This window comes from Sebastes fasciatus, chromosome 23 (genome assembly GCF_043250625.1).
Source record: "Sebastes fasciatus isolate fSebFas1 chromosome 23, fSebFas1.pri, whole genome shotgun sequence".
NCBI classification, from domain to species: Eukaryota; Metazoa; Chordata; class Actinopteri; order Perciformes; family Sebastidae; genus Sebastes; species Sebastes fasciatus.
The window spans coordinates 11,082,060-11,105,703 of record NC_133817.1 but is presented as its reverse complement, the minus strand read 5'-3'; the positions used below and the strand labels follow the sequence as shown (position 1 = coordinate 11,105,703).

At 40.0% G+C, this 23,644-nt stretch overlaps 1 protein-coding gene across 6 annotated transcripts in view; it reads left to right on the top strand.

Annotated features, from left to right (window-relative positions):
* The first annotated feature begins 3,131 nt into the window (after positions 1-3,131).
* The window catches only part of magi2a (membrane associated guanylate kinase, WW and PDZ domain containing 2a), a 235,349-nt gene continuing 214,836 nt past the window's right edge, over positions 3,132-23,644 (top strand). For 3 of the 6 annotated variants that reach the window (XM_074626446.1, XM_074626447.1, XM_074626448.1), the window contains exon 1: positions 3,132-3,682. In XM_074626446.1, coding sequence (XP_074482547.1) covers positions 3,379-3,682 — 304 coding nt within the window. In that variant the 5' untranslated portion in view covers positions 3,132-3,378. The remainder of the gene's footprint in view (positions 3,683-23,644) is intronic. The other 3 variants (XM_074626443.1, XM_074626442.1, XM_074626444.1) reach the window with 3 other exon arrangements.

Genomic DNA, 23,644 nt, shown 5'->3' with positions numbered 1-23,644 from the left:
TTAAAATGAAATAATGTCTACTTGTGACCCCTCATCACAGGTTAGATTGAAGAATTTTAACTTGCCCAAAAGAGATGAGTGTGTCCAGCATTTCATTAGAAAAGAGCAAATCTCAGAGTCAAAAAATGTTGACAAAATATTCCTTTAAACTTTTTTTGTCTTTCAACTGAAGTTCTACACTTAGATCATGCGATGACAACTCAACCAACTCCCAACCTGAAATCTATTTGCCGATGAAGGCCATGAGATGAGGATAATAGCAACAGAAAAACGAATAAATGGTACTACTATACTACTACCTAGAATGTACTGAGGTTGGCTCGGCAGCACTATAAAGCACCCAGTATCTCTCCACCACATTTGTTCTATCTGTCTGTGTGGAAATGGCTTTGAAATGGCACACTATATGAAAAATACCTAATAATGTGACCACTGTTTACATGAGTTTGGGTGTTTTATCTAGTACCAGTTTTGAAAGAGGCAGAATAAATGACACTTGATCACACTTTGTGTGGGAAAGTGCGCTTATCTCAAGTTATTACCGGAATTTTTCATTTGTTATGAGAAAAACACGGCTCAAAAAGGATTATCTTGCCACGGCAGATAACTCCGCAACGTAGCATAGCTATTATCATTGTATATCTATACAATTATGGCAGTAAAGCAGCAAACTGTCATTACGGAGCGTGAGCTTCGGTAACTGAATAAGAAGAGGCTTTACAAAGCAGATTGGAAGTTTTAAAGATGTCAACCCCATGAAGGAAAATACCCACAACACACATTTGTTTGAAGATGGATTACACTCAGCCAGTTCTCCGTTTGCTTTACGTCCCTTTCCTCTAGTTCGAGATAAACACAAGGGGATTTTTCTTCCCTTTTCGGAGCCATTTCTTCTGGCGAGTGACAAAACTATTACAGCGAACTGAGTGCGCGTGTATCACAAACGCTGTTAGAGGAAACAGAAATCTGAATATCATTACGAGGAAAACGCTGAGAAATACACGCTGCCCTTAAAAAGAGTTTCACAAAAGCTTCGTTCACCAAAAGACCTTGAGGGTGTTCAAGGAAATAAAATCTTTTATTTTCTGTCAAGTTCACCTGAAATAAAATAATGAAAATATGTTTGAAAGAGTTCTGTAGCAACACAGTATTTGAATCAGGCGACCTTTTGTAGGCCCTTGTCCCACCAGAAATAGACTGTAATTGATGTAGCCCCACTTTCAAGGGGAAAGGAATGACAATGCGGCTGGAAAAAAGCAATTTGAGTTGAGTCAGTTGATCTAACTTTCTGAAGCTGAAGCATTTGAAGTGTCTGTAAGCAAATGTCAAAAAAGAAGAGACATATTTGTGGTTTGAAAAAAAATTTATTATTGCTGCTCTGCTGCCATGCCAGTGGAAATACCTCACTCCTCTCTCTTTTCCTTTTTTTTCCATGGAAAGCTGGATTTGGGAAAAGCCTTGCCTCTCTCCTCTCTCCTCCTCCAGCCTTCACATCCGGGTCAGTTGGGTTGGTTGGAGCTGGGTGCTGCCTTCAGGTACTCCTCGTAAAACTTGTGAACTTCGAAGTTGCTTTTTAGGAATCTGCTTACACACAGACCAATGTGTGGTGTAATTAAAGCTGTAAAATGAACGATAATGTAAGTTTGTATTGATCAATTGATTTGTTGATGCACTTATATTTAGCATTTAAAGCTATAGCACATGACAGAAGGCACTTTAAAGTGGTAGAAGTGCAAAAATGTATAAAACTAATTTTTAAAACGTGATTTAATGTCTGCAGTTATTTTGTCAAAAAGCTTGTTTTGTACATTTTATAGATAGATGGTCATAGTCTATGTCCCCCCAGGTGTAGGTCCATTAACATGATTTTTTGACTTTTTTTAAAAAATAAATATTTAAACTATAATGATTTGTAGTTGTTGAGTGGCTTCCATGCTTTCTCTAACCAATCAGTCTCCTAAATTCTTTTTTTTTCTTCACTTGGTCGTTTTTGATTAATTGAATTTTGTTTATTTATTTAAATGAAGCATTAGTACATGCCAAAAGACACTAAAGTGGTAGAACTGCAAAAACAAACCCGTAAAAGTAATTTTTAAAACATGATTTAATGTCTGCAGGTGATTGGAAAAGCTTTTTATGTACATTTTAGTCGATGACAGAAAGTTAATTGATGATAATTTTGCTTTTTATGTACATTTTATAGTTAGATGGTTATACAAAGTTAGTTAGTTTGTTGATAAAGTTTCTTTTATTACACAAAAATTAATTTGCTGGTATAATATTGACATACAATGCCAGTGAAGAGTCTATATGTTCCCCCAGGTGTAGATCCCTTAAGTTAACACACTATTTGTTTTGCTTTTTAAAGAAAATAATATTTAAATTATAATGATTTTTAGTTGAGTGACTTCCATGCTTTCTTTAACCAATCAGTCTCACATTTTTAGCTAAAGATAGCCATAAAATCCTGTTTTACTTCTTCACTAGGTTGGTTTTGATTAATTAATTTGTTTATTTATTATTTAAAAAGTATTTTTTTAAATGTGATTTAATGTCAGCAGATAATAATAATAATCTTTATTTGTATAGCACAACATAGTTTCAAAGTGCTTGCACAGATACAATGAAATACAGACAAAACAAAAGCAACAATAAAAGAACAAAACATAAAGACCAAATAATTAAATAATGAGAAAACTAAAACCCGTAACCAGTGGTATCAAAACAATAAGTTACTACACATAAGCCAAAAGAGGACAAAATAAAGTGTGGGAAAAGGTGCACTAAGCTGTTGCCTTACAGAGTTAAAAAAAGCCTTTTTATAAAAATGGGTTTTTAAAACCCACTTTTGATGATAGCTGTTATTTGGAAAAGCTTGTTATGTACATGTTATAGATGGATGGTCATACAAAGTTAGTTAATAAAGTTGCTTTTATTATAATACAATGAATTTGCTAATATAATATTGACATACAAAGCCAGTATATGTGTAGTTCTATTAAGTTAACACATTTTTATAATGATTTTTAGTTGTTGAGTGGCTTCCATGCTTTCTCTAAACAACCAGTCTCACATTCTGTTCTTCTCTAGCTCGCTTTTGAACACCGAAGCTGCCAATGCCGACGTTTGAGCCATCCCATGAAGGCAGCACAAGTGTAGCAGCTCCCAGTTCAACGCAAAGACAGAAGACTGATGATGATCCAGCTGCTGTGCGCGTAAAAGTGTGCGCGCCGACAATGGATACAACTGTGGTTTCCTGGTGAAACTTGGAACGTTACATTGTTACATTGTTGCGGTGAGTTCCACCAGAGGGGGACTTCAAAGAGCTGCTATAAAACTAACTTCTTCCTCCACCCGCACTCATGTGATTATCGAGCCATGTCCAAGAGCCTGAAGAAGAGGAAGAACCACTGGACTAACAAAGTCCACGAGAGTGTCCTCAGCAGGAATGAGGAGGAGGGGGAGCTGGAGCTGGAGCTGAAGGGCGGCGCAGAGAACGGACAGTTCCCGGTAATAGGAGAGCTTCTCCCGGGCAGCGCGGTGTGCCACAGCGGTAAACTCTTCCAGGATGAACTCCTCCTGGAAGTCAATGAGACCCCGGTGGCTGGACTCACCACCAGGGACGTCCATGCTGTGGTCAAACACAGCAAACACCCCGTCCGGCTCAAGTGTGTCAAACAAGGTAAGCTGCTTCTTTTTTTTTACACCAACTTTCTAACCGACATTTTTGCAAACCGTTAGCTTTTTTTGACATGCTTTTGTGTTTTGACAGCAGTGCTATTGTCTCCTAAAACTCATATGCTCGATGCTTTAAACAAACCATGCAGAGAAAATTAACTTTTTGTTGTGTTTTTCTGTCGTTAGCACCCAGGAATTCATATTATTATTGTTGTAAAAAGGTGTTTTTAGGCGTGTTTTTGGTGTGTTGTTTGAGCTAGCTTTTTTTTATTAAGGGGGTGTGTTACATTTTGGGGCAGTCAGGAAAATGCACACTCCCAGTGTTCCAAGTGCACATCATCTTTGTTCATAACTAATAATAACAAATGTATAATACCATTTCTAAATGTCACGCAGCCACTAATAGGTCAAGATATCCAAAAGCACAGCTGACAAACATTGGATTAGATTAGATGTTGGATAAGATTATATTGGATTGCTTTTTATCAGACTTTTTTTAAATGCTCCCAAAATCTGCTTCACATGCACACCAAAAAAAAGCACGCTTTTGTGTTTTGACAGCAGTGCTATTGTCTCCTAAAACTCATATGCTCGATGCTTTAAACACACCATGCAGAGAAAATTAACTTTTTGTGGTGTTTTTCTGTCGTTAGCACCCAGAAATTAGTATTATTTCCACAGTCGTTGTTGTAAAAAGGTGTTTTTAGGCGTGTTTTGGTGTGTTATTGGAGCTAGCTTTTTTTAAAGGGGTGTGTTACATTTTGGGGCAGTCAGAAAAATGCACACTCCCAGTGTTCCAAGTGCACATCATCTTTGTACATAACTAATAATAACAAATATATAATACCACAGTAATATTTTTCTAAATGTCACGCAGCCACCATAGGTCAAGATATCCAAAAGCCAAAAGGTATAATACCGCTGACAAATATTGGATTAGAGTAAGATTATATTGGATTGCTTTTTATCAGACTTTTTTGAAATGCTCTCCAAATCTGCTTCACATGCACACCAAAAAAAAAGCAAAGCATCTCCTGTCCTGATATATTTTACATATTTTTACAATCACATATTTTGTTATATATGTATATAGAACAGACAGAATGTTAATTGGCAATCATTTAGAATTTTGTTTATTAAGCATTAATGCCATTTTTTTTAATAATAACTTTTTAAAATACAAAAAACAAATGCAGACAAATAGACATGACAGCATTGAACAAATAGAACAAAACAAACAAAATGAATGCCATTTTTTAAAAGCAACAATGACAAAAAATCTTCAAGCTCCTCAAATGTGAATCTTTGCTGATTTTCTTCATCTTCTATGAAAGTAAACTGAATATTTTTGAGTTTGGAACTATTGATCAGCCAAAAGAAGCAGTTTGAATACATCTGGAAACAATTTTGTACTATTTTTTGACATTTCAGTGACCAAACGATTAATCAAGAAAGTAACAGACAATGGGAATAATTGTTAGTTGCAATGCTAGATGTATAAATGTCTGTGATTCTGCTAGGGATGCACCGATACCAACACCGGATATCCGGCCGATACTAACTCAAATAGCTGGATCGGACATATTTTACACATTTTACATCACATATTTTATTATTTATGTTTATAGAAACAGATAGTCGATAGACAGAAAGTCAAGCTTTTGCTTATTAATCATTAATGTAATTTTTTAAAATTTTGTAGTTTAAGCTTCTCAAATGTGAACATTTGTTGTCTTCTTTAATAGTAAACTGAATATTTTATGGGTTGGGACTATGTATTTTTGTTTTTTTAAGTAAAAGTTCTCTGATTGCAGCTTTTTAAATGTGAATATTTTCTGGTTTCTTTACTCTATGACAGTAAACTGAAGTTTTTTGAGTTGTGGACAAAACGAGACATTGGAGGACATCATCTTGGACTTTAGGAAACACTGATCAATATTTTTCACCATTTTCTGACACTTTATAGACTAAACAACTAATCGATTACTCGAGAAAATAATCAAGAGATTAATTGACAATGAAAATAAAAGTTAATTGCGGCCATATTGAGTACATAAACTTGAGTTATGGATAATTATAATAGACACTTTTTACTATTTTTTAACATTTTAATGACCAAACAAAAATAATTGACAATGAAAATAAGTGTTAGTTGCAACCCTAGATGCATAAATGTCTGTCATACTATATGTGGAAGTAGTTGTGAGTTTCTTTCCTAAAGTAGAGAAAATTGCTCTATATTTAACCTTTTGAATCACATACATATCCTTTTGTTAAGCGGACATTCAAGTATGCAATATTTATTATCCAATTTGTGCTACATTAAGTGGACTAAATTGGATTTGGAGAGGATATTGTATAAATATTAGAGCAAGTCCCTATTTCAACATTATAGTGGTGTCATGAGAAATGAAGAATACCATAAAGTATGATAAGGTCACAGATACAGCAGAAGTCCCCTCAGGAATACTTTTTATTCGAGTGGGATATGGAGTGGATTGCTGAGTTTGTGAGTTTTGTGGTTTCACTTTCAGGCACATGAAGCCAAGATTGTGCTGTCCAAAGTTGTTGGAGACATTTTTGAGTTGGATGCAGCAGTTGTTGACTTGTTATGAATGTAAATGTGCCTAACTTGCACCAACTTCATCCAACGCTTGTTAACTTCGTCCACTGGATGTGAAGCTGTTGTGTCGCGGACCCACTCGTCTGGCCGTCTTTGATCCTTGCAGCTAATGACACTGGGTGTCTTGCATTGTGAGCTGAGAGGAGGATCTGTGGGCGCTCATTTCGGGGTGAAAAAATCAGCAAAACCCTGTAAGAGGCTTTGGATCAAAGTCTGTGTGTTTGTATGTGTGTGACGGTGTGGGTGTGCGTTCAGCGGCATCACACCAGGGATTTATTCAAAAGGCAGCCATGCCTATATCAAACTAATATGTTACTTTTTCCCATGAAATATTTATATCCTCCAGTGATTGCCCAAGTGATTGATATTCCTCCCGTTGCTCGGCTCGTGTTTGCTCGATCGGCTGTTGACGTGTCAAGTTGTTTTTAATATGGTTGATATGTACTTTAGTAAACATGTAGACATAAGTAAATATTATGGGGGAAAAAACACCCTTGCAGTGTTCAATAACAAATATTTTTCACTTCTCAGCACTTTTAAAGGGATAGCTTGGGTGTTTTGAAGTGAGGTTGTATGAGGCACTTATCCATAGTCAGCGTATTACCTACAGTAGATGACGTCCACACGCCCCCAGTTTAGACAAACAGACAGGAGTTACCGCACGGAAGCAAAGCAATGTACTGCTGTGTATTTTAGCCACCTAAAAAAAATCAATATTAATTTAAGTGTACGCTATATTTAGAATATTTTCGCCTTTTACCTTGCTGTGAGACAGCTATACAGTCTATGTTTTTGACGGGCAACTGAAGCCGTATCCATCTATGCTCTCGCCGAAGCAACCAGACTCCATTGAAAAAAACAGTAATTTTACCTTGCAGAACACGGGAGTTGCTGATTTACCGCTGCCTCGATCGCTGTTTGTGCTATTGTGTGACTTTGGTGAATCCGAACTAATCAATGTCCAGCAACCCCCGTGTTCTGCAAGGTAAAATTACAGTTTTTTTCAATGGAGTCTGGTGGCTTTGGCAAAAGCATAAATGTATACGACGGCTTCGGTTCCTTGTCGGAAAGGGCCGTCTCACCGCAAGGTAAACTGGTGAAAATATTTGAAATATAGCGTACGCTTGAACTGATAGATTTTTTAGGTGAGCCTTTCTATTAGGTGGCTAAATACACTTTTCTGTTGCCCCCGTCCATAGCAGTACATTGCTTTGCTCCCGTGCTGGTACTCCTACTACTGCTCTCCAAACTGGGGGCGTGCCGACTACCATCTACTGTAGGTAATACACCAACTATGGATAAGTACCTCATACAACCACACTTCAAAACACCCAAACTTTCCATTTAACTCCTTTGATCTGTTTCAGTAGATTCCTTACTGAGGAGAGAGAGTCAAAGAGCAAAGCACAGTATCATCTATTAAGGTTACTGTTAAATCTGGTGTGCACTTGCTAGTCTGCTAACATCGCCTAATGTTACGTGTATATGTTGCGTAATAATACATATTCTTTGAACCTTTAGCGAGCCACTCAGAAATGGGTTATCGCGTTATCTTTGACAGCCATATTATGTACCCATTTGATAAAGAAAATTATTAATTGATCGATATTGAAAATATTAATTAGTTGCTGCCCTAAATATTGAGGCTGTCCCCTAGTTTGTCTGCCATTGTTCTTCAGTGTTAGCCACTTTCACATTTGCATGATGACACCGACTGATCTTTCTCCTATAATCCCAGCAACTACACACAAAAAAGCAGTTCCCTTCAATACCTTGATTATATATGTTGAAGTTGTATGTTTGCTCAAACTGCAGTAAGGACCTGCAAGTAGTTCACCATGTATATCGGATCCACAGACAAAAGTGTCGTCACAAATGTTCAAATGGATATTTATACTTCTTCTTCTACAAAAGCTAAGTGACTATCCCCTGTGATTCATTTTTAATAAAAGCCTTATACAATATTGGAAAGCATTAACTGTCAGAAGGAGCCACAGAAAGTGTTTGAATTAACAGCCCGCTAACACAACACTTCTTTAACTTGTATCAGCGGAGCTTTTCCTCCATTGTGCTTAATGTTGTTTTCCCACTCAGCTTTACAGATGGTCGACAAATCACTGAGATTTAGATAAATACTGGTTATTGTTGGAACCGCTAGAGCTGAATATTGTGCTTGAAAAATTATCGCATTTCTAAGCACAAATATAATTAAAGGATAAAATAACATCCGGCAATAATGATAGGGTTTAAATTCTGAGCAGTATTTTTCTACATCAACATCATCAAAAGCGTGCTCGTGTTTTAGGTGACGGTTTTGGTCAAACTCGGATGTAAACAAAACCTTTGCTCACAGTGAACAGCTGCTTGGTTTGTCCTTTTACCAAATGCATTCTTTATTAACAGACACTTCAAATAGACAAACTGCAAAGTTAAAACCCTCTCAGATATTGGGTTACAATGGACCAGCTAAGTCCAAATAAAACGGTCATAAATCGTGCTTTGCTTTCCCTGAACAGGGTCGCTGACCGGTTTACATGCCTGGTCGATCTCCAGAGGTTGTTCATGGCCATTTTTGAGTAATACAGCAAGTGCTTCACCAATGTCACAACTGTAAAAGTGCTGTCACTTTCTCTTGGGGATCTTCTCTGTAATAAAAAAAAAGCCAGTTCATGATTCACTGTTATAGTGATCATGAATCATGTTTATGCATTTAATCGCTGACGATGTACTTTAATATGTCTTTAATTTTTCACGGCGTCTGAAATCCTCGGGCTCTATCGCGTTTTATACACTCTCACACATGCACACACACACAATATTAAGTCTTTTATTAGTCTCTGAGGTGAGGATTAGATTAGATTGCCACCAGCAACCAGGCCTGCCCTGTAGGACGTAATTAGGATCTCCACAAAACACTGATGGGTATATGAGAGAACATAGGGCACAATTACATTCCCAGAGACACTGTGAATTCCCATTAGAGAAGGACATTATGGATAATGTAAGCATGGGACTGAGACTACTTCCTGTGGCTAATGTGGCCCCTGTAGATTTGATGCCAGTAAAGGTCGCTCTCATTAAATTAGATTTAATTAGAGAGCAGATGGGGAAAGCAGGCAGTAGGGGTGTAATAGTACACAGAATTCACGGTACGGTATGTACCTCGGTTTAAGGGTCACGGTTAGTTTTCTAAACCGACTAGCACGCTACAGCTGACAGACAACAACTGGTGCGCCGCCAACACTTTCCAGAATTTCTGTTCCACATGTGCGAGCAGTAGACGCAAACAGCTCTTTGAGTCGCAGAGCGTACCGAAAGGATGTCTCATACCGAACCGAACGTCCTGTACCGAATGGTTGAATAGGAATGCACGTACCGTTACACCCCTAGAAACAAGTGCAGCAGGAATTTATCATTTTAAATCAACTTCCAATCAATTTGGAGCTTCATTAAGCTCTACAGGTCGATCACAATTAAGGGGTTTGGGGGTCCCTTGCATCATAGTAACCCCGTCGAGTGCTGCCAGCATGTTTACGCTGGACAAAATCGAAGCTCAAGAATAAAGGATGATTCAATTCTTATCTGCTGCTCGGTGGATATGTTTTAATCCTCCAGGTACACACAAAGCATGCAGGCAAGTATGTGAACAATGCCTCTTGCATCGCAGCCGCCTGGCAAAATGATAAAAAAGCAAGTTATCTCATAAGCGCTCCGAATCCATTCTCTCTCCACTCAGTCTTACCTTGGATAATCTGCATGAAGAGTAAACATTGAAACTGTCGCTTTCTCTGTAATTCATAAATATTGCTGCCAACGCATCAAGATAAATTAGCTTTATATCATTGTAAGCCTGCTCCTTTCCCTCCATCTCTCCCTCACACACACACACACTAACACAGTGAAATGGCCCAGTTCAGCTTCCTGTTTCGGCTCCAGTGAAGGATTAATGCAGCTAGCTATGGAGGCTGTCACTGCATCTTTCACTGCCGCCACAGTGAGAAGCTCTCGCCGTGGCTGTACTCTAGTGTATGCTGCTGATTGAGCCTCGCTGAGTGGTGTTGGGTACAGGTGAGGGCAGACAGTTCCAGGTCAGCCAAAGGCAATCGGTGTGCTTGCCGGGCACCCACTTAGCGTTTACTGTTGTTGGGTGAAAGTCATTACAGCAGCCTGAGCACGGGGAGCTTTAAGCAAGGCAGCAAGAATGGCAGCACCCTTCTAGTTTTAAAAGGTTGTTTTTAACTAACGGTGTGGCTCTAGGGATGGCCGTGACGGTTGGTCTGGTGGTTCACCACTTCGTTCCAGAGTTAGAATATCTTAGCAAGAATTGGACAGATTGTCTTGAAGTTGTTACTAGAGTTGTTAATTGGATCCTAATTTAATAACCTACACTGCAGTCTTATTCAGGTATTTCAGGAGATTAAGTTGAATGGAATTTGTGATTCAGAGGGCTACAAGTCTACAACAGTATCTTCTATTAGGTTACAGTAATTCGACAAAAGTAACTACAGTTATTTTACAGTAGTATAAATACGGTACATGTTCACGATTTTACACCAAAGGCGACCCGTGTCAGATCCGTGTTGTGAAGCCACCTTGGATAACACACTTTGGCCTGTTCCGATTGCAAACATGGGATGATTTGAGATTGTATTTGACTAACCATGTCATACTTGCTTGTCGAGAAGGAGGATAAATAACGCTCCAAACTTAAGCTACATTTTGGCGAGAAAAAACTGGCATGGCCATTTTCAAAGGGGTCCCTTGACCTCTGACCTCAAGACGTGTGAATGAAAATGGGTTCTATGGGTACCCACGAGTCTCCCCTTTACAGACATGCCCACTTTATGATAATCACATGCAGTTTGGGGCAAGTCATATTAAAGTCAGCACACTGACACACTGACAGATGTTGTTGCCTGTTGGGCTGCAGTTTGTCATGTTATGATTTGAGCATTTGTTTATGCTAAATGCAGTACCTGTGAGGGTTTCTGGACAATATTTGTCATTGTTTTGTGTTGTTAATTGATTTCCAACAATGAATATATACATACATTTGCATAAAGCAGCATATTTGCCCACTCCCATGTTGATAAGAGTATTGAATACTTGACAAATCTCCCTTTATGGTACATTTTTAACAGATAACATTTTTTATTTTTTTTATTTATCGTGATTAACTCTTGACAATCATGCGATTAATTGCGATTAAGTATTTTAATCAACAGCCCTAATTTATATTTAAAAAATCTTGACATACACATCCTTGTTTCTATGTTATAAGTCTTAACTTGCAGTTATACTTTACATGACCCCAGGCCTTATGTAATGATGTCTCAGGTCTTCTTGGAACATCCTATACTAATATCACTCTTGCGATGGTTGAGTCACTCTTCTTGTGAACTGCATGCTGTGTGGAAAGCCTTGTGTTAGAGCAAATATGTAGGATAAAGTCATTTATACGCCATCAGCTGGTGTCAGCTGAGACTGAGGTCAGCCTCATTTTACAGACAGGAATCCTCACCATAAAAATCTATACAACACAGAAACAATTCATGATACAGCTATCCAGTACAGCTCAAGGGAGAACCAGTATGTTATGATACTATCAAGTCAATGGCGCGTGTCCAAGTAATGGGATGACTGATGTGAGTGATGATGAGTCTGGACTGGTCACTGGTCTGTTGGGGGTTTGAATGATGGGACGGGGCAATCCCTGAGAAGTTGTGTTGAGTCAGACACACACGGTTGCGTGGGAGTCCGGTAATGATTCTCGGTGCAGTCAGACTCATCTGTCTTCTTGTCAGGGTCCCATTGAGAGTGCTAAGTTGTGCCAGCAAGTGTAACACAGAAAGTGTGATACAGACTCACACACACACACACGAGCATATAAAGAGCTGCTATCCTCCAGTGTGTGTGTGTGTGTGTTGGCATGTCTCTGGGGCCGTAGCACCACTTACCACATGCTGTCCAATCATGCTTGACAGAGGTTTTGGTGGAGAGATGCTGTTGTCGTTGCCTCTGTTACACTGTCTGACTGCCAGGCTCACCTCTAGGGACAGGTGATGATAAGACACACACACACATAAGCTCACCCACTCACACATATAACTGTCTTTCCCTCCTTGTCAACATCAGCCATCTGTTGTTGTGGCAAGTGGAAGTATTCCAAGGACTGAGAAATAGGGAGGCTGCAAACTTTTGTGTGTGTGTGTGTGTGTGTACTGTACATGTGTGGCAAGCCAGACTACTAAGGGTGGGGGAAAAAAATAGATTTTTACAATTTTTAATTTGATTTTTTTAATGCCAGAATCAAAATATTTGCTTCATTTGAGTCTAGGAGGAGGGAGAAGGAAGTTACCGCTTTTATTGTTGTAGTCTGAGTAACGTGGCGTCATATCAGTTCTGTATCCGTCAACCAAAACAAACGAGCTGAAACGGGAAAGTAGAAAACGTCAGAGGGTCTGCGTTGGATACGACCTGTAAATAAATCGCAATATCAAATCGCAATACTTAAAAATCGCAATACATATCGAGTATTGTGATAGTATCAAATCAGGAGATAGGTGTACTGTACCAGCCCTACAGACTTCACTGGTGTTTGAGTGTATTTGTGCCTCTGTGGCATTGAATTAACAGTAACTGAAGGTGTCGAGGAAAGTACAGGGCTATTTTTCTCTTCAACGGTGAAAAAGGGTGGATTTCTCCATTATCTATGCTCTATAAATGAATGGTGTCTGGAGCATAAAGAGACTGAGAATAGAAAGGGGCCCTTTACCTTTTCATTACAATGAATTATAGATGAATGGCAGACGGTGTGTACAAATAGGAGCTGTTGTGGTGTCTGTTTCTGTTGTCCCACAAAGCGGCAACTTCTAATCCTCCCTTGTGTCCGTGTGAATGGACCTACGACAGCATGTCACATACAAGCACAACATGTGTAACCTTTTAAACTGTAAGTGTTATTGTAGGAAATGCTTTTCCTCACAACATACGTGATTCAAATTCAAGGCCACATATAGCTTGGTTTAGTTCTTTAGCTAGAAATGAGCCTATCAGTGTTGAGATTCTCCTCCTGTCGTCACTGATGTCCTGACGTTGAATCAGAATAGTACGGTAGTACCGTTACTTCATATTTGTTCCGAGACCGGATGGAACTCGGTGTAAATGTGTGTATAATAAACCATAAACAACAACATAGTTGCCGTATTTATGCCGTCATTACGTTATGTTGAGTGTTGATGGAGCAGCTGCATACCCTGGCTCTGATCGATCCAAACTCCATTCAGAAAACAAGCATTTTAAAAGTTGTTGTCTTGCAGACAGATCTGACAAAGCATGAATTCATGCCTTTTACAAATCGTCATCATTGTGTAGTTATTTCGGCATCATTTTGTTCTGTTTATTGCAGTTAAATCGCAGCACAATCTGTTTATTTTGGGTTCATACTGCTGTAGTGACGTGTGAGAACAGACCATAAATCACATCAAACTAATCACGTTAATTTTCTGTTGTTGGACTTATCAGTTCATTGGCTTAATTGTTTCAGCACTCTGCCCATCTTGTGGTTATAAACAAGTGTGATATTTTGTTATCATGTGAAAATCCCTCCAGATGGCCCAACATATTTCACTCCCAATAACTTTGAACCACTGATTCTGGCATTCTTGATGCGCTAAACGAAGGAGGATTCAACTTCTCGTTCTTGTTTACAAGGATGTGGTGGAGGAGAGAAAGCTTGTATAGTTTGATGATTGACGGATGAAACAATTAAAATTGAAATAAGCAGTTTTTGCAGTGCAAGGCCGTGGAATTATAATGAATAAAAGACTCATTTTGATGTTTCTTGTCACTGTCATTGACACCTAAGCTGTCAGTGTGTGTGTGTGTTGTATTTTGAGCACTTGATAGTGACTGATTTATCTACAGCGTACTGTATATGTACACAGTTTTACATTGAGTGACACCGGGGATCATTTTTCTTGCAGGCACGCTCATTTGTCGCAAAGCGGCGAGTCTCAATGACACCTCTTTAGTCCCAGAGATAAGATGATTCTTCCCGTCGTTGCAGCAAATCAATGTTGTCATCTCGAGTCAAGTTGTGTTTTTCTTGCATGTAGAGCAGTCTCGTTTTGAGCCTCCTTCGGGCCTCTTCTTTATCAAAACCCAATCAAAGTCACAAAGAGGAAGTGCAGACCCAGCAGCCTTGTAGGCAGATGATGAAGCCAGAGTAAACACCAGGGTTGAGAAGCTGCGATGAATCATTAAGTGGCTACGGATTGCTGTTGTGCAACCTGCAAAATTTGATAGGTGCATCCCCCCTGGGTTCCCATATGATTTTGTAGAGGGAGATATTGTAAGATTTCATGTTGGGGAAAAGTTAATATTCCTACACCCTCAAACTGCCGGTGGTAGGAATATAAATGAGATCTAAATGGGATATTTTGGAGCGAAGGCATTGGGGAGGGTGAAATTGGCTGACCCGCTCACAGAGAGAAGGGAATATTAAGCAAACTCCTCAGCCCACACTAGTTGTTGCTGATTCACCAAAAAAGGGAACAATCAATACGGAGCGATTAAAGCCTTTCTGAGAGCCGCCGTGGTTGGTCTGTCCCTCTCTGCCCGTCTCCTGGCACGGATCAAACAGTTTTGTCTTTTTATTCAGCATGGATGAGTGTGTGTGTATGTGTGTCCGTCTCAGTGTGTGTATGTGTGTCCGTCTCAGTGTGTGTGTGTGTGTGTGTCTGTCTCAGTGTGTGTGTGTGTGTGTGTGTGTGTGTTTCCGAGTGGATTAGGGTTGGACCGAGATGGATTTTTATTTTAAGGCTAATCGGTTCTACAAATGGTGGACAATGAATAACAAAAGATTGACAAAACATGCTCGTTGCCCTGGAAACAGACAGCAAATAGTTGAGAAGCAAGGACTTTTTTTTACACTATGGAATCACAGTAGCATTGGTAAATGATCCTTTGTTAAGCTAGCTGCAGTAATTAACTACGTGAGGTGGTTGAAAACTCCCTTTTTAACACTGCCAGCTGATGCCTATGAAAATGAGAGACAAGCAAAATAATCTAAAATATGTAATTGATGGCTACATACATGATATTATGCAAAGCTACTAGGGCTGGTGATATGAGACTATATTGTCTTAGAATTTGGATATTGTAATATTGTATAAGTGTTGTCTTTTCCTGGTTTTAAAGGATGCATTAAAGTAAAGTGATGTCATTTTCTTAACTTACCAGACTGTATGGCTCTCACTTAGTCATTATATCTACATTACTGATGATTATTTATCAAAAATCTCATTGTGCAAATACTTTGTGAACGCACCAATGATTAACTCTACAATATCGTCGCAATATGGATTTCAAGGTATTTGGTAAAATATTGTCATATTTGATTTTCCCCATATCGCCTGGCCCTAGAAGCTACATGTCCAAGCCAGCATCCTCACCAGTTGGTGATCACTGTAGACGATTATGGAGCTAAAGAAGCAGCATTGTTCTTGTTTTGCGCTATCCTTTTGTGTTATGTGTAGGGCTGTACCGAATACCATCTTTTGGAGAAATATTGTTGTTGGTGACTTTCTCACTAGATTTAGAGACTCTAGGAGCTCGTGCTGCTTGCTACTTTCATTGGAAACTCTGGGCTCGGTTCTTCGGTTGGATCATTTTTAAAAAATCTAGTGTCACTCTTGCTAATTTCTCAAAAACACGGACCTTGCCTTTAATGCACAGACGTGACAATGGCAACAATCTTCTCATCTAACTCTCGGCAAGAAAGCGGATGTTCAAAAATGTTGAACCATTTCTTTTAAACAGTGCAGTAAAACACAATATACTACTACAGTACAACTACCTTACAGAATCTGATCAAAACCCTGTTGGGGTTCAGTGCTTCTTGTAGAAAATACTGTATTATTGATCGGCCTCGCAATAAATACATAATGAAACACATTACACCGTAGCCATCATACGAGCAGTGGATGGCCTACAGTACATTTACAGAACCCCAAAACTACACACCCCATCAGGCTGATTTATTGATCTAACTGCAGTGTTACAAGCAGTCCAGAACTGACAGAGCTGCAGTTTGTGACAAGATAAAGAGTCTGCAATGAGACTGTAAACAAGACATTGATTTACCGCCAGCCAGTATAGATCCTACAAGAAACGATGAGACACATAATTAGCATGTCTATTCAATAAAAACCTGCCACTGTCTCTGCGTTGTAACAGTCTGCACTAACAAGTCTATGCACTGATCACAGCCGTCTTAGGATTCATATTATCTGTGGATACTTTTTTTGGGAAGTCCTACACTAGCCTTCAGCTTCCTTTTTAGCAAACACCCTGTTAGTTTAGCCTGCAGCGAGGTCACCTCCTGCTGCTTTCGAGCCAGCTCACATCGTCACTCCTGGGAGGTTTTAACATATGCAGCGCCGTCTCAGGCTCTCGCTTTTCTCCTTCTCCCCCCCTTTTTCTCCGTCAACCTCCTTCCCCATTCACACGCTCATTTCATCCCGTCCTCCGGGGGGAACTGAGAGTGGCACGCTTAAATAGGTTCGGGAGATGAAGAGACTCGACTGCGCAGCTCGGGCCTGTCTGTCCTTGCGCTCGCAGGCATTATTCATGGCTTCCTAACTGCCAGCCGGAGAGCGAGGGGGCCTTCTGAAAGACAGCTTGGCCGCGAGACGGAGAGAGAGACACACCTGATGCTCAATAGATGCACGGAAACGAGGGAGCTGACAGACAGCGAGAGGGAGAAGGGGTGGCACTCTGCTTTTCACACTATTCTGGTTTTAATTTGATTGACAACCATAGCAGTGCTGTTTCCTGTTTTCTAACTCAGTCCATCAGATAAAGGACACGTTTTTAGGCATCAGCTTATGCTTCCTTTAGCCTGTTCTCTGATTCATTTGTACGTGGTTTTAAGTCCCATTAGATTTAATTTTGCCGAGTTTGGTTATTGTTTTATTTAAATGAAAAGTTTCTTCACAAATGCTCCAGTAATAAGAGTATCCGTTTGACAAATGAGGCATCGTTTTATGTGATGAAAAATAATACAAATTCCATTGTTTTAAAAAATTGAATTTTCCCTCCACCAGAAAAGTTGAAATGAGATTAAGTTGTCGCTTTGTTTTTAAGTTGCCTTGCTTCTGTCATTATTGCGAACAAAATGATTTAGTATAGCACTGTTGTAGCTTAAGTTAAAATTATTACAAAAAGAAAATGAAAAGCAGGGTTTTGCTTTAATTTGATGAAACTTTCGACCGATTCTCAAAGGAATAGTAAATGGATGTACATAGTAAATTAGAACCTGACCCGCCATCTGAGAAGCCTTCATTGGAAGCTGGAAAAGGGCACGCACGTTCAAAAAGTACTTGGCAGGTGATTGGATGAACCATCTGTCAATCAAACTCAGCCAGTCGGACACGGGAGAAAAGCGAAAACATCTTTCCCATCGAGAAAAGCCCTCACTGCCGTAATTTGCTTTTCCTTCAATGAGGAAATACTCTCCAGTTCTGATGTAACTGATGCTATTGCAGCATCTACGCTAACGGGGCGGCTGTAGCTCAGTGGTACCTAATGTCTACATGTCTCCTTAAGCGAGACACTGAACCCCAAATTGCTCCCCGGGCTCGAGCTCACTGCTCCTAAGATGCGTTAAATGGTCCTAAGGATGGGTTTAATGCAGAGGTCAAATTTCATGTACCCTTATGTGACGAATCTAATAAAGTTTAAGTTTAACCTCTTTAAGAGCCATCAAGCGCCTCTCCTTGACGCCTCACACATCGCCTAAGCCATGGCCGTAGCTGCCAATAGCTCCTCACGGGACGCTGATTGGTCCGTGGTCTGGCTTGCCGGACACAAACGCATTACTTGAACACTGACAAGATGGATTTTCGTGTGATATATGATCCTGGGATTCTCACGTGATCTTGTAAGAATCCAGCTGCCGTGCAAAGTCGTGTAAATTCTGCATCTTTGAGATAACAGACAACAAATTTGACTTATCCATATGCCTTTTTTGAGTTTATTGTTTAATTTTTTTTGGTTATCTAGATCTGGAACTGTATATCAAAAGTGGCCAATAATATGATAGAGACAACAAATCTGTTAGATCTTCAAAATTGAAACAAAATGTACAGCTGATTTTTAGGCTGTGATCCAGCTTGAGTGTTTTCACATCGTGTACCTGAAGTATATGAAACCTCCACTTGAGTTAGACAATGATCTGTTCAATTAGACACAATTCATTTGTCCATTTGTTCCTTTTTCATGCCAGCAAGAGAGTGCTTTGAAACTTGGCACAGACTCAGATTGTCTTTTTTTTTTTTTTGGCAAGCAGCTGAACTACTAATCTTTCAAATGTGTCACACAGTCAGACCCTTTATTCTAAATCTCAATCTTTACCCATTCACTCCGCGCTCTTGACGTTTGCGTCTGGACTGAAATGACACATTTACGACTACAATGAGTGTTGCAGGTCGCTGGTTGCGTCAAGGTTGACAGTGTGAAGGATTAATATACTATGATTGCCATGGTAATACTCGCCGCCTCTTTCACTATCCAAGCAAACAAAAGGAGGAAATGGAGGAAAATCTATTGTCACTCGCTCACCTTTGATTGTAATCCGTGCCCAAGAGGCTTTCAGTGTGAAAAAAGGTTAATTGTGTGATCACTCCACTTAATCATCCCTCTGTCTTTCTACTTATTTTATTGTCATCATAGTATAAAAGCACATTGAGGTGTGAGTCGTTTATCGACTGACAGCTTTCAAGAGACCAACCAAGCCACTTAGAGTAAGCTGCATTCGAGTGTGGGTGTTTGGATATCCAAGTTAGTCCAAGTGAATCAAACCTAAATGTAGTACTAAAAATGGTTAGTTGATTAATCAATTACACAATCTTGATTAATAGTCTGTCATTTATCAAGCAAAAGTGCCAAAAATGTGGTGAATTCCAGCTTCTCAAATTTGCTTTTTCCATAATTGTATTATTATGAATTGATTATATTTGGGATTTGGACTGTTGCTTGAACAGAACATAACAGATTAGATCATATTTGAGGTGCTAAATTTGAAATTCAGAGCGTTAATATAGCGGCAAACAACTATTGTCTATGTAAAGATATAGAGGAGTAATGTCTACCTGAGCAGAGAATGAAGTCACTCTCCCTCTGTGTGTTGTAATTCAAGCTTCTCTGTACTTTGTTTACGAAGCCGGGCCGGCTGTGCGTGTGTTTTAGTGTATGTGAGTCTCTCAGTTATGCCCCACTGGCACAGCTAATGGCCGCTGCTCTGCACTGAGCTCAAACGGCGGTTACCGCCATACCTGCAAACCTTAATAGGGAGGATTCGATTTCGAAATCAAAGTGGGAGGGTCTGGGTGTCATACCCCAGAAAAAAATTTGTTTCAGAGACTTTGTTTCCTGCATTCAACAACAGCACCACCATAACACAGTTACTGTTAGCTCTGTCAACACTGTTGCCGTTCCACATGTAGCATCATGTAGTATTTAATACTAAAGATGGACTACTACGCCTTGCACTACACAGTGATTGATTAAGTTAACAATGGCTTATGTGAAATCAGTTGTGTTTTCCGGTCCTTTTTTTCCCCACAGTTTAGCTTACAATGCAAAGTCTGAGGTTAAAATCGATGTTTTGTGTTGGATGGCTGTCTTGTTTGTCCTGCTGCCAGAGTAAAATGCAGAAGAGTCTCTGGGCTGTTGGCCATACTGTACTGTGGTCACGCTCTGTTCTGAATAACCCGTGGCTCTTGGCTGTTATTTCTTTCCCCTGTGCTTGGTTTCTTTAAACATTGATTTTGTGCTTCTGGAGCTTCGCGCACGGTGAAAATATGTTGTCCAAAATATGCCCTCTTTGACTCCATCCTCCCAGCGCAGTTGAGTCAGACATTCTGAGCTCGGCGTTTGTAGTAGAAAGCAAAAACTTAGACTCGACTGCTGATTGAAAACTCATCCCGCTCTGGGCTACTGCGAGATCCAGTCCTGAAATCTATTGAATTTTAGAAACTCATATCTCTACATTTTATGCCAGGGAAGGGTGCGATGAAGAGAGTGGGGAACACACACTCACACTTTTCCCCACAAGTTGTTGTATAGCCGCCGGGACAGCAGAGCCACGCTGTGCTACTGTTGAACCACAGGGAGGTAGGAAAGGCACCAGGCAGCCGCCTGGCATCCCATCGTCCTCATCTCTCCCATGAGTCTCTGCAGGACTGCTGTTATTCACCACAAGGTATGCAGTAATTAGACTGAGGTCAAGGGAGTGTGTGGCCTCTCTCCCTCCAGCCCCAATGCAACATCCTTTAAAAAGTGGGACGCCAAGTGTCGCCTGACTTCCTCCAACAATTAACAAAAAAACGTCCTGGTTTTACCCTCCCTTCACTCCCGCGCTGCTGTTTGCCTTCATTAATATCCCTTTCTCTAACTCCCTCACCCTGCTCTCTCTCTCTTATTCTATTCTCCCTTTTGATAATTTCCTTTCAGTGTTAAGGCAGTGGGGACTTAAATGAAATGAGGAGAATGAAAAGAGAATTGAAGGCACAATCATCGTCCTCCTGTTCTCCCCTGAAGCTTACTCCTCGGGCATAAATATGGGATTTGTGCCTTTTAGTCTTTTCAGTGGAGCTACATTGAGAGGTCAATGTTTACAACTCTCCTGTTGCTCGTCGAGAATTAATCGTACCTAACACTCACATTCATGCAAACAGTTGACTTTGTGCACTGACCACAGAAGAGACAGCTTGTGCGCTGAATAAGAAGCTTTTCGCATTGTCTCCCCTTTATTTAATGATTCTTTTGTTCACAATCTCAGTGCGCTAATTTTCTTTCAGATTCTCGTGTCACTTGGGTCAAACAGTATTCTTTTTTACTCCCTCGAGTCGCTCTTTGCATACCATGCTTTATTTGTTAAACTTTTTGGGTTATCTTGCTTTTTTCAGGGTGGTATATGAGTTTGTTTCTGGTCTCTTAACAGTCCGTCTATAGACCCTTTTACAGCCGATGTCATGATTACGTCACAGTATTAGCTGGAGGCAAAACAAAGGAGAGACTGGAGGCAAACACGAAGCACCTCAGAGTAATGGGCTAAAGTTACGCATATAAAATGTCACCTTGCTGTGTGGTTGGGTGCCAAAATCAATATCGCATACATTTGAGATCTAGCGAGCTACAATATCGTACAATAAATGTTTCATAAATGGCTAACAGTCAATGGCTCACGGCTGCGGTTAGCAGAAGGCTTAACTATTAGCAACCTTTTCTCTCCATCTCCGAAACGCTTCGCCAATATTGTACAACTCTCTTTTTGACTGACTTTACTGCAGGACAGTTAACTAGCCAGTGTTAACTAACGTGTTCAGTGTCCTTTCCCACGTGACTGCGTCATCGACTGTCCTCAGGGTTCCCCACACACAACAGGATATCATAGGATTGTAAATGTTGAACATGTTTAATATTTGCGATTTGAAATCGGTGCGTCCAGGGTGGACTTCCAAGCCATTCGGGGGATGTAAAAAATACTCTTAACATACCTCACACCACAGGAATATCTGGCTGGATGATCCTTAGAACCATCAATAATTCTGGGCTTTGCTGACGATTGTCGGACCCCAAATCGGCTTGATTCTCGTGTAGTGTGTGCCCGGCATTACTGTGTTTGCTTTCTCAAAAAGTGAAGTCTGACTGCTGTGGTGGAATTTAATGCTGCTCCTTTGTAACACTGGCTTCTCTACGCTTGTTAAAATGTCCAGTAGCCTCTGGCTTCAGTCCAGTGGCCTATACCAGCGCCTCTATTAGCCGCTCCTTCAATCCACAGCCTGACTTCTATGTGAGCCTCCCCTGGTTCCTGCAGCAGACTGTATGGGTTTAGCCCAACCAAGCCATGCTTCTAGCCATTATGATGAGTGATGGGTCTCTATTATTCTAACTTGAAAGCACCCATTGTTATTCTGATTAGGCGTGGCAAATGAGGGCCGCATCGCTAAGCTTCCTTTCTATCGCTCCACTCGCTGTTCTACACGGTCTCTCTCTGCTGCTCTCCTACCTTCACTTCCCTCCTCGCTTCCTGTGCCACTGGACATTGTGGGTGTTGTCATCCGGTCCCTGTAACACCCAGACCTCATGCTGAGAGGAGTTACATGGTGTTTTTTTCTGTATCCGTGATCGAATGCTGCAGGAAAAGCCTTGGCGCCGGGTTGGTCCCAAATGGGAGTTCGGTGCCAGTCACAGCTTTACCACCCCTGAAAAGATGCTCGGCTGAATAAGAGCAAAGCCACCCGAGCTGTGTGGACATAAAGCAGAGTAGTTTTTATGTAGGACAGAACCTGCCAAAATAAAAAAATTAATAAATAAATTACTCGATAAATAAATAAATATGTCATTAAATGAACCAAATAATAAATGTAAGCATTAATTAATTGATAAAATCTGACACAAATTGATATTTATGTTTTAATTTGCTTCTTTATTTATTTATTTATTTTTGAATTACTTCCCCTATCTACTCTTCTATTTAATTTTCCCTTTTATTTATTTATTACATTTAATTAACTTTTGAATTTCTTTATTTATTTTAAATGTATTTTTACATGTATTTAATCATTATTATATTTTATTTATTTATTTATTTATTAGTTTATTTATCTATTTATTTATTTATGTCTGCATGACAACCCTAGTTCGGTACATTGCATCCCTGATTCTGGGCCTGATGTAATTAACGGTAGGGCTACAATTCTGGTTGAGTGCCAGTAACATAATTGTGTCCCAGGGTTAAATAGGACCCTTGTTTACTGTGAAGTGGCCCCGAGCCGGCAGCTAGGGCCTCCGGAGGAGAATGGAAATGTTAATGTATTAAATAGATCCACTCAGGGGCATTACTGAGCTGACATCCACACACCAGAGCTCCAGCTGATGGTGATTGTGTTGAGTATAATTCTCTGTTGCAATTTGCGTGGAGCGCAGCATCTCTTTACTATTAAACAACTCCCTATTCAGCTTCTACACAATATTGTAGGGGAGGCCTTTGATGTGGTTCCAGGTCCTTTACAACCATTAACTTTTGTCCCTGGATGAATCAGTATCATTAATGACTACATTCAGACTGCTTAATAAATGTGCTGTATCTAATCCATACATATGAGGTATAGCCAACAATGCAATGCTGCTGGCCTACCAAGACTTCCACTTCCTCTACATAAGACAGGTTTCCACCAAGAAGGTCTAAGAGCATCTGTCTCCAAAGTAAATCTTCTGTTGAGTGTTTGATGGTTATTTATTTGTTCTTTAGAATATAATCGCCGTGAAACAATC